At 44.4% G+C, this 12013-nt stretch overlaps 1 protein-coding gene across 1 annotated transcript in view; it reads right to left on the bottom strand.

The window, feature by feature from the left end:
* LOC111143978 (ariadne RBR E3 ubiquitin protein ligase 2) overlaps nucleotides 1-12013 on the bottom strand; it is a 50130-nt gene that overhangs the window by 6089 nt on the left and 32028 nt on the right. Inside the window, exons 4-9 of the mRNA XM_022498024.1 lie at nucleotides 11270-11337; nucleotides 7429-7492; nucleotides 5771-5921; nucleotides 4362-4483; nucleotides 2755-2864; nucleotides 920-1037 (exon numbers count right to left, since the gene is read on the bottom strand). Of these exons, the coding sequence (XP_022353732.1) occupies nucleotides 920-1037; nucleotides 2755-2864; nucleotides 4362-4483; nucleotides 5771-5921; nucleotides 7429-7492; nucleotides 11270-11337 (633 nt within the window). The remainder of the gene's footprint in view (nucleotides 1-919; nucleotides 1038-2754; nucleotides 2865-4361; nucleotides 4484-5770; nucleotides 5922-7428; nucleotides 7493-11269; nucleotides 11338-12013) is intronic.

Genomic DNA, 12013 nt, shown 5'->3' with positions numbered 1-12013 from the left:
CTGGCACCCGTGCCCAGTAGCTCATCGTGCGAGCCCTTCTGGGGAGGAGCATCTCACTTAAATGTGGCGGGTCGCTGAGGCTGGAACAGCAATTCAAGGAAATGAGGTCAGCACGTTTGGCTCTGAAACACTCCAAGCACCGGCTGAGCCCCACTAAGTCTTCCACCATCTGTCTCTGCCACGAGGCTGCTCAGATTAAGCACAGCTGAGTCAGCACAAAGCTGTCTGCTTGGGAAGAATGCCAAAGCAACACAAGCACTGCCCACTGGACCAAGTCCTGGTCGGCTTGCCTGGACGCCTGCTCCCGTAAGAGGGCATGGGACCAGCCACTAACACTCACTTGCTCTCACTGAGAGATGCCCCAACCTAGGCAGCAATGCAGAGACCAGTGTGATGCTCTGCTCTCCCACGGCCACGAAGCAGACTATGTTTAATGAGGTCATGGTCATGGCTGTGCTGTGAGTGTAGCAACTCAGCACATGACCAGCTCAGGGTAGGTGCTGAGTCACCCAGGGCTTGAGGGGCTGAGGGCCATGTTTTCCCATGGGAAATTTCAGAGTGAGAACAGGGCACGCCTGGGCTTGCAGCAGAGCCTTGCTCTTTACTACATGTTGCTATCAACCACCTCTCTTCCAGGGCTGTTAAAGCCCAGAGGCACTCAAAAAAACCAGGTTTTTCTAATTAGTCACCCCATGGGTCAAACTTTTCTAGGTAGTTCAGCATTTTATTAAAAGAAATGCACCCAACACATACTATGATGGTCCACTGCAAACTCTGCCAAGTCTGGGCAAGGGTCTGCAGCCTCCAGCAAGGGCCCCGGGGCCCTGGGTGTTCTGCTCTCAAATGTCCAGCCTCCTGGGTGAGGCCCTAGGCAGCATTAAGGAGGGCAGATCCATGACAGGTAAGATACAGTCCTTACGTCTTTAGTGTGAGCACTAATGTAGTTGGCTGTTTCAGAGTCGTCTGCACACTTCGTGAGCCATTTCCGGATTGTGGCGCAGTCTGTGGGGGCGTGATACATCTGACGACACTTGAAACTTAAAACCAGAAAAGAAAAACATTCAAATAATTGTTAGGTCAGGGTCCCATGTTTTCCATTTTCCTTCTATCCAAGCCAACAGATCCTGAATTAGAGTTTCTCAAAGAAGTCACGTCATTTCTCAAGGCCTTTGAGATCCTTACTTACCCAGAGCTATACTGAAATACTGTATGAATTTCTCTTCAATCTAAGCACTTCTAAGTCACACTCTTAATAAACCTCAATAAAATGCTTCTGTCTTAAATATCCTGTGCGGTGTCAACTCTCCCTTAAAGGATGTGAAATTCAGAGTTCAGCTTCTCAAAGGGCATGGCGAGGTTCTTTGAGATGGATAACTAAGTTTGGATCCAAGGCAGAACCAAGATCAACTTTTTTGGGAGCCCTGACTCAGCTCCCAGCCAGATGTGCACAAGACATACACACGACAGAACCTGTTCAATCGGCAGGGCCGTGATACACCTGACAATGCCTGAAACTTAAAATCAGAAAACACTCCAACACTCGCCCGGCTAGGCTCCCATGTTTTTAATTTCCCTTTTGTCCAAGCTAACACAATGTCTGGACAGTAAATGCACTAAGGCAAACCGTCTAACCCATGCCCCAGGGAAAGAAGTTTATAATGTGGGACACGGGGGTGTCTTTGGCTCAGGTCATAATCTCAGGGTCCTGGGATCGAGCCCCGTGTAAGGCTCTCTGCTCAGTGGGAAGCCTGCTCCTCCCTCTCCCTCCGCATGTGCTGTCTCTGTCAAAGAAATAAAATCTTTAAAAAATAATAATAAAGTGCGATACAAAGGATGGAGAGCAACTACATTAGTGGTTTGTGTTTTGTTTTAAGGTAAGCTCCATGCCTAGCATGGATCCCAACATGGGGCTTGAACTCACGACCCTGACATCAAGACAACAGATGAAATCAAAAGTTGGACACTGAACTGACTGACCCACCAAGGAATGCTTACGTTAGTGGTTCTTAATCTTTGGTGAGCCCCCGAGTCCCTCAACAATATTTTGAAAGGCAAGAACACATGCACACACACCAATTTTCCATGTAGTTTCTCTGAAGCCCCACCATGAATCATCTTAGGGAGGCATGATTAGAGACAAACACAGATGTGGACCTAAGTTATGGCTCTGCCATTGCCTTGCATCTCCATTTCCACCCTATAACATAAGGGCAACAGTACCAATTGTACACAGTTGTGACAATGTATGTAAAGTGATGTAAAGTGATCAGAATAGTGTCTTTCCCAAGGTAAGTCTTCAGTACACTTTAGCTATACCTCCACCTACTGAATGGAGTAAACCCCAGACATAAACTACCTTTATGAACTATAGTGTTATAAAATCAGCCTACAAAGGCCAAGATGGAGAAAGATTCAAACACTGAAGGTTGTAGCTTTCAAACACAGTAATACATGATTATCTGTGCAGGCACATACAACCCACACAAACACATCTTGGTGCCATGAGTCTCATAATATAAACCATAGCACATTCTCTGAGAATCTGTGCCACTCTTGTTTCTGGACTGAGCATGATCAAACATCCCATGGAACGTGAGATGCTGGGTATACACCTGGCCCACTTGCAGCAGAGCTGCTGGTTAGGCTCACAGACCCTGTCTTTCTCAGCCCCACCCTCACCCACAGCAATGGCAGTTGTGCTTCAGAGGACAAGGCAGAAGCCCAGGGATGCTCAGCACCCGCACTCACTCTTACCAGAACACCTCGTTGCACCGATTGCACTGTACTCGGCGAGCTCTAGGCTCCTGTACCCGAATAACCATGGGGCAGTCTGCACCAGGGCACAGCTGGAGCTGGTAATGACTCTGTGAACACACCAAGGAGAAACAATGAGGACATCCCCTAGTCACTGCTTCCACATCAGACTTCCCTGAGAGCACAAATACCTTCTGTCCTTCCAGCCGATGACTTCTATCAAGGGACCACAGGAATTCAAGAAGCATGTCACAAAGAACAGCATTAGGCAGATAGTGAAGACCTACGAATATTTAGCTAAAACTAGGCAGCAACTCAATTGAATGATCTAAAGCTAGATTATCATATAAAACTGTGTCTGTGAGATGAACGTGCACAGGCACCAGGTCTGGAAAGGAACATAGCCCAGTGAGCTGTGCATCTGAAAGTATTATTCCTAAGTGACGTAAGACGGAGAAAGACAACCACAATATGATTTCTCTTCTATGCAGAATCTAAAAAAAAAAAAATTTAATAAAACTCAAAGATACAGAGAACAGAAGAGGAAAGGGGAATAGGGTGTGTGAAATGGGTGAAGGGAGTCAATTATATGGTGAGAGATAACTAGATATACTTTGGTGATCACTTTGTAGCATGTACAAATATTGAGTTATTATGTTGTATACCTGAAACCAATATAATGTTACACACCGATTTTACCTAAAAACAAAATCAAAAGCTCTGAGAGGCTCAATGACCCTCATGCATGTACCAAAGGTGGCAAATAGCACAGGGCACAAGGCACTGTTTATCCCAAGCCCATGCACGAGAAGACCTGGCCTGTCAGTCAATCTTGTCAGCTCAGGCACAAGGGGCAAAAATGATGAGAACTAGGCTGCAAGCCTGAACCAGAGCCCAAAGGAGGGGAGGGAATCCAAAACTGACCATGCTGGAATCCTGAACAAGTTTTCAAAGTGCACAAGAAGCAATACCCCTTCAGGGCACCTGGGTGGCTCAGTGGGTTAAAGCCTCTGCCTTCGGCTTGGGTCATGATCCCAGGGTCCTGGGATTAAGCCCCACATCGGGCTCTCTGCTCAGCGGGGAGCCTGCTTCCCGCCCCTCCTGCCTGCCTGTCTGCCTACTTGTGATCTCTGTCTGTCAAATAAATAAATAAATAAATCTTTAAAAAAAACAAAACCAAACCAAAAAACCAATATCCCTTCCCTGTGCTTTATCATCACCCAGTGAACCAAATGCAACAGCAGCTCCTGAGACAGCCCTGACTCGTGTTCACCCCCTGACATACAACAGTTTGTTTAAGCAACTGTGTGGAAGGGGAGGAGGCCTGACCATTCTACCAGAGAAAACCAAGACTTGGGTCAAATCAAGGGTGGAAGACTACACAGCGAGGACTAACAGACCTGGGATTCACATCACTGTCAGCCTGACTCCAGGCCCTGTGTTCCTCACTATCACTCTAGTGGTTTCTCCACTTTGTAAAAACCATGGAGCTCTTTCTTCAAATTGTAGCACCGAATGGCAGCCTCGTCTACAAAGTGACTGTGGTGAGCACGAGATGCAAGGTAGGCCCAGGAAGACAGACGTGCAAAGACAGGGGCTGGTCATACCTCCACGTAGTCCCTAAAGAGGTAGCGCCTGTATTTGTCTCTCAATTCTTCATTGGGCAGCAATGGAAACACAAAGTCCTCTGGTGTACGGAGTGGACAGTCCTGAGCCATGCAAGAGACTCCTGTTGAACAAAAACAACATGACGGATAACTGCACTGCGAAAGACACGATGGTAATGTATTTCCCCACTGAGTTCACCCTTCACCCAACAAATTCAGATTCTATATAGGAAATCCTTGAAGCCACAGAATTTATTTTAAAAAGAGAGAGAGAGGGGCGCCTGGGTGGCTCAGTGGATTAAGCCTCCGCCTTCGGCTTAGGTCATGGTCTCAGGGTCCTGGGATTGAGCCCCGCATCGGGCCCTCTGCTCAGCAGGCAGCCTACTTCCCCTCTCTTTCTGCCTGCCTCTCTGCCTACTTGCGATCTGTCAAATAAATAAATAATCTTAAAAAAAAGAGAGAGAGACAGGGTGCCTGGGTGGCTCAGTGGGTTAAAGCTTCTGCCTTCGGCTCAGGTCATGATCTCAGGGTCCTGGGATCGAACCCCGCATGGGGCTCTCTGCTCAGCGGGGAGCCTGCTTTCTCCTCTCTCTATCTGCCTGCCTCTCTGCCTACTTGCAATCTCTGTCAAATAAATAAATAAAATCTTAAAAAAAAAAAAAAAGAGAGACAAATTAATGTATTTGCAGTGACACAACTAAAATTTATCTCAAATTACATATATACCACAAACAGCACCACTAAAAAGCAGTATCATTTAAAAAAATCCTTTATGGTTCTTGGGGCATCTGTCTGGCTCAGCTGGTAGAGCAGGCAACTCTTCATCTTGGGGATGTGAGTTCAAGACCCCATGGAATGCAGAGGTTAATCTTTAAAAATCCTATATGGTTCTTGACTAACAATTTCATTTTGTGATATTTAATATTACGTGAAAGTGACCACCACCCAACACAATAAGATTCTGTAGATACCGTTAGGGGGATGCTAATTGAGTTCTGATACCATCAAAGTCATAGTACAAAAAACCACTCCCATAACCAGTCACCAAACCTGATTTGTGTTATGCTACCTAAATAGCAGGATTCTCTGAGGGTTTCTGAGTTATGGCTCCCACTTGGGGCATCAAGATGTGGTAGGCAGCTTAAAGGAGAGTTCTCCCAAAACTTCACCTTGCACTCACACCAACATTCACACATATGCCCAAATAATAGCCTTAATCTTCTCAATCCTCAGGACTAGGGAAAATCGTGCCACTGTTCAGCCTAATGTTTTTAGAAACTAATGGTTCTGACAGTAAAAACCCTTATCAGGCTCAGAAGAAAACACGCAGCTGACCCGAGTACCTTCAAGGGCAAAGCGGAAGATAAATACTTCACGGCAGCCTTTTACAAATTCTGCAGCAGACTCACCCACACCCACGCCGTCCTTGACGAGTACTGAGCAGTGCTGCTCCCAGCAGCTACGGCAAAACTGGTGCTGACAGGCCAGAGAAAGTAGGTTTTCCTTGCGCACAAACTGCATACACACTGCGCAGTGGTGAGGGGGGTGGGCCGTGGGAACCTGGGGAGAAAGAGAGTCAACTGAGTGAAGAGGAGCCTTCAGATCCTGGGAGGCCACAGGGGCGCCTGATGCAGCTAGGTGCATGGGAGGCGAGCCTGACCCTGCAACACGTGTCAGAATTCAACTGCAGTGTGTGGGCTCTGTGGGTCCCAAAAGTTCTGAAAGCACAGGTCAGGAAGGCTTCCTGAAGGAGGTGGCACATGAGCTGGGCTTGTATAATCACTAGGATTCAGAGAGGCAGAGGAAGGCTGAAAGGAGAACTTACAGTAGTTTATAATGTCAGGCTGAAAAACTCTGGATTTCCAAATTGCCAAGGTCTTTAAAGGTCATTCAATCCAACTTCTGCTTTCAGAGGCTACTGGGTTTCTTTTACAAACCGCACCATTCGGTGCACAGAGCTGCCACTACAGAGGTTCTCAGAGACTGAGCTGAGCATGTGAAGCTTCTAACAAGCCCAAACAGCAGGTTTACTTGTCAAAGACAGTGCTTTTCCCACACAGATATGCCCAAAACACAAAGCTTCATGGTTTTTACTAACTCACAACTCATCCTTAACACACTGCAAGATATCACATACAATTAACTTAGAGGGATGAGGAAGGCTCCTACTAGAGAAGAAACCTTCCAGGATGTGGGCAAATAACTGCAAAGCTTGAACTCCAGAATCCATGCCATGCTACATGAACTGGCAAAGACAATGTGGGACCCCTGGCCCAAGCCACAAACTGATGGAGAAGTCCACTATAGGTTTACATTAGGTTCTGGTTAGTTCACTGGGAATACAAAAAGCAACTAGAGGAAAAAGGCTGTATTCTCATGTTTACCCAAAATGCTTCTGGAAATTTTCTCCTAAGAGCTACAGAAGTTGTATGCTAATTTGAACCCTAATTCTCCCTCCTAAAGAGCGCTTTCGACATGGCCTTTACTCATGTGACAAATGTTTGTCAAACTCCTAAATACAAAGGACATTGCTATGCATTGTAAGATATGGTTCCTAACCATAAAGCACACAGTCTGGGAGGGGAGCTGAGAAAGATGAGTGAATCGCTACATCATGCAGGTAAAGATTTCAAGACATGACTAGAGGTGTTTGGAGAGAAGAGATCACAGGGTTTGTGAGAGATGGGTCTTTAAAGATGAGTTCCATTCCCACAGCAAAGATGGGGACAGGGTCGGGACATTCCAGGCCAAGAACGTCAGAAGCAGAGTCAAAGAGGTGTGCGGTGAGCTTGGGAAAACCAAGGAACCCAGCAAGACTGGAGTACAGGCTGTGTGTAAGTGTAAAGAGGAAGGTGAGGCTGGAGAAGGCCCCAGGACTGGCAATGATTTATTCTTCATCCATGAGGAAACTCTTTAAAATGGAAACAGAAGATTTAGGCCCATATTGGAACAAAAATCTCAGGCATGTTGTACTATAAACAAAGCAAGATGGTTCTCACTAACACCATAAGCCACAGCAAGAACCATGTGTGTCAGGAGAAGCCTTGCTCAAGTGGGAGACACTCACATGTTTTGAGGGACTAGGCTGAACTCGAGCCTCGACGAGCAGCTGAGCAGAGTTAGACTTGTATCTACAAAACAAAAAAGCAGAAATAAAGGGATTCAGAAACAGACAAACGTTTTAACCTCTGAACAAAACCAGATGAGACCAACAAGTGCTGCGGTTATACTTAAGTGTCTTTGTCTCTACTTACCTTCTGACAGTACCAAGCTTCCTTTTACCTTAAATACTTTTCTCTCTCTCAACTTTTTATTATTTTATTTTATATATTTTTAAAAAGACCTTATTTATTCATTTGACAGAAAGAGAGAAAAAGAGAGAGAGAGAGCACGCACATAAATAAAGGGAGCAGCAGGGGGAGAGGGAGAAGCAGGCTCGATCCAAGTACTCTGGGATCATGACCTGAGTTGAAGGCAGATGCTTAACCAATTAAGCCACCCAGGAGCCCCATCTTTTTCAATTTTTTTAGCCCTCAACTGGTATGAGAGTAGTAACCCTGATTCAAAGACACCAAACCATAGGAAAAATACTTATGAAGGTCCATGTCTGTTTTCAACTTCTTTCTGGAAATATCGCTATCTTTAGAATAGGGAAGACTATCTTAAGACAAAGAAAATGCAGGGGCACCTGGCTGGCTCAGTTGGTGGAGCATATGACTGTTGATCTGGGGGTTGTGGGTCCAAGCCCCATGTTGGGTATACAGATTACTCAAATAAAAACTTTAAAAAATGCAAAGCATAAAGAAAAACTCTGACAAATTATATTACATTTAAGAAGTTCAGTTCATCAGAACACACCATAAAGTGAAAAGCCAGGCTATAAATGGAAGATAATTCAATACATATATAATCGGCAAAAGACTGATATTCAGAATAAATAAAAAGAAAACTTCCTCCAAGTCCATTTGAAAAGACAAAATAACAATAAAAAATGGGCAAAGACAGAACAAGCATTTTGCAGAAAAGAAACCACGAATGCCTCTTAACATGAAACATAGTAATGTGGGACACAATTATATGTCATTTATATCCACCAGACTGTAAAACCTCAACTCTGACAGTATCAGGAACACTCATAAACCACTGGTGGGCATGTAACACAGTACAATCACTTTGGAAACATTTTGCCAGTTAGTAAAGCTAAGGAACAGATATCTTCACTTTCTATACTCAACAGTAGGAAAACGTATGACACTAGGAGTCACACACAAGAGTTTTCAGAGCTGCATTATTTGTAATAGCAAAAAACTAGAAGTCACAATTTTTTTTAAAAGATTTTATTTATTTGTCAGAGAGAGAGACACACACACAAGCAGGGAGAGCAGCAGGCAGAGGGAGAAGGAGACTCCCGGCTAAGCAGGAAGTCCGATGCGGGACTCAATCCCAGGACCCTGAGATCATGACCTGAGCCGAAGGCAGACGCTTGACCAACTAAGCCACCCAGGCGTCCCTTACAAATGGTTTTTGACAGGAATATGGACACGATGTCATAAAATGCAACCTTGTTTTAAAAGCTGAAGAACACATACAGCATGATTCCATGTCTATAAAGTTCTAAAAACACACAAAACTAGGGGTGTCGGGGTGGCTCAGCCAATTAAGCGTCCAACTCTTGATCCCAGTTCAGGTCTTGATCTCAATGGTCTTGAGTTCAAGCCCAGTGCCAGGCTCCATGGAGCCTACTTAAAAAAACAAAAACACAAAACCATACAAAACTAAAGGTTATATAATTTAAGAATAACTGAGAAGGGGTGCCTAGATGGCTCATTTGTTTAAGTGTCTGCCTTTGGCTTAGATCATGATCCCAGGGTCCTAGGATTGAGCCCTGCATCAGGCTCCCTGCTTAGCAGGGAGCCTGCTTCTCTCTCTCCCTCTACTGCTCCTCTTGCTTGTTCTCTCTCTCTCTCTCCCCACGCCCTGTCAAATAAATAAATAAAATCTTAAAAAAAAAAAAAGAATAAATAAGAAAATGATCAATACCCAATTCAAGATACTGGTTGCTTTGGAGAGGAAGGAAGGCAGTATGGCCAGGCAGACACTGCCATCAGAGGCTTCTAAGTAAAGATCAGAGGGTTTCTTATTTTGGGTGGACACTTAAGTATTTTTACTTTATCATTCCTTAACCTACACACATCACACACGTGTGTACACATACATATATTTTTGAAAAAGAAACATAATAAAAACTTAATTCCTTTCTGGAATGAGGTATGGCATACATACATTTAAAAATAAAACCAGGAGTGCCTGGTGGCTCAGTAGGTTAAGTATCCAACTCTGATCTTTAGAGCCCACATTAGGCTCCGTGCAGAGTCTGCTTGGATTCTTTCCCTCTCCCTCTGTCCCCACCCCGCTCACACGCACTCTCGCTCTAAAATAAATACATACATAAAGCTTAAAAAATAATAAAAATAAAAACAATTATCATGTGGCAATCAAAGTATCACACAAAGCCCAGGAAAACACATTACCCAGAATCCAGGAACTTGAGCAGGGAAAAATGTCTCCTATACACAACTTCCTTATTCCACCTAGCCAAAATGCCTCCTTCCACTGCTTTTATTCCTACTTTCTCACACCATATTCTTACTATCTTCAGCTATCTTGTCCATTCCCATGTTAGGCTACAGAGTTTGAACAGCAAGAGATACCCCACTGCTGGAACCTACATAGATTCAGAATTCTGGGTAGTAGAAACAGCAGTGCAGACAGTGAAAGTTCACTTGAAAGTCTATCTAAACGTATCCGGCTCTGGGGGATAGAGAGTGAGAGAGCGTAGTCAGTGACATCACAAGCGCACTTGCTCCTTCCCGGGTGTTATGTCATAGCCTGGAGAAGGAGAAGCAGGACCTTCCTCTGCAGATAAACAGATCACGCCATACAAAGAAAGACTCACGGGTGTGTGAAAGGGCAGGGACAGGACCAGTGATTCTCGCTAGTGACAATTCTGTTCTCCAGGAGTTACCTGGAAACATTCTTGATTTCAAAGGCTTGGGGTGTGAACTTCAGTGTCCCAGATTACTATGGAGGTTGGGCATCTTTTCATGTTAATGGCTGTTTGTACTTTCTTTTGTGTGAAAAGCTTGTTCTGTCTTTTGCTCATTTTTTATTGTTATTTTGTCTTTTCAAATGGATTTTGCCAGAGATTCTGCCAAACCTCTTATAAGTCACAGAACAGTGCCCCCTCAACAAAGAATTATCTCACCCTAAATGGCATGGATGCTGAGGGTGAGAAACCCTACGCTAGACAGAAGCACATGCCTCTGCAGGCAGGGCACGGGGACTCCTCCCAAAAAGGGGCAGCAGGAAGAGGAACCCCTCCTCCTGACCACTTCCAAGACATCTTGAGACTCCAAGGTCTATGCCTCAAGAGGTCTGGCTCTGGTGCTAAGCTGGCCTATCTTTTCTGAAGAACACTTGCCAACATCTCCATTTGCTTCTTTTGGATTCAAAAGAATGTTTCATTTCTCACTTGATATATCCAAAAGAAACAAATGGAGATGTTGGCAAATGTTATATAGAAGGGCACTGATTACAAATTCACAACGGCATTAAAAAACCGAACTTAATTTCATTGACAACAGGGGTTTGGAAAAAGCATGGGACATCTAAGTGATAAAATACTGAGCCAGCAATAAAATGGAGATAGAAAGAATATGATGCAGTCATGGGAAAATGTTTGCCAGGTATTGAGAGAAAAAAGGATATGCAATATGATCCAATGTTTTAAATATATAATATGCACATTGTAAGCATACTCCAAAACATCAACAATAATCACTACTGTGTGGATGGGCAGAGAAAGAGGCTATGGGCCATGCCACCTCTCCTCCCCCAAAATACCTTACCTGTCCAATATCTCTGCAACTTGCCAGTGGAAATTAACTAATATAAGTTTAGCAACTGAATGAGATACCTAGAAAGAAGAAAGGGGAAAAAAATCAAATTACAACTGTTGTTTCTTTCGGAGAACTCCACATTTTGAGAAGTACATGCATTCATGTCTACGGCAGGCCCAGGTCTGATTTCCAAATTCTTCCTCTTGGTTCTCTGCTTCATTTTTTAAATTCGGACTCCTATGGGACACCTGGGTGGCTCAGTGGGTTATAGCCTCTGCCTTCGGCTCAGGTCATGATCTCAGGGTCCTGGGATTGAGCCCCGCATCGGACTCTGCTCAGCAGGGAGCCTGCTTCCTCCTCTCTCTGCCTGCCTCTCTGCCTACTTGTGATCTCTGTCAAATAAATAAACAAAATCTTAAAAAAAAAGGGACCCTTATAATCTTAGTGATAATATTAATATAATCTTTCCTGGATCTCGTTGACTTTTTTTTGTTTTCATTAATGACACTTCTAAGAAATTAGTCTGATTTGAAGCTGAAGTAAAACCACCCTGTTATAGTAACAACCCAGCATCTGACTGAAGCAGAAGAGCTGTGTGTTCCCTGATGGGGCCTATGTTCCCTCAAGCTGCTGTAGGAGGCCACACATGGAAAGTGCACCTTTAGTTAGGCCTGTCACTAGCAGAAAATCTTCAGGCTTGCACTTCTTGTATAAATCCAGCAAATCAAAACACCCCTGCTTAAAATCTCCAAA

The sequence above is a fragment of the Enhydra lutris genome, unplaced genomic scaffold (assembly GCF_002288905.1).
Source record: "Enhydra lutris kenyoni isolate GAN:26980312 unplaced genomic scaffold, ASM228890v2 scaffoldscaffold10, whole genome shotgun sequence".
NCBI classification, from domain to species: domain Eukaryota; kingdom Metazoa; phylum Chordata; class Mammalia; order Carnivora; family Mustelidae; genus Enhydra; species Enhydra lutris.
This window is presented reverse-complemented; position numbering and strand designations above follow the sequence as displayed.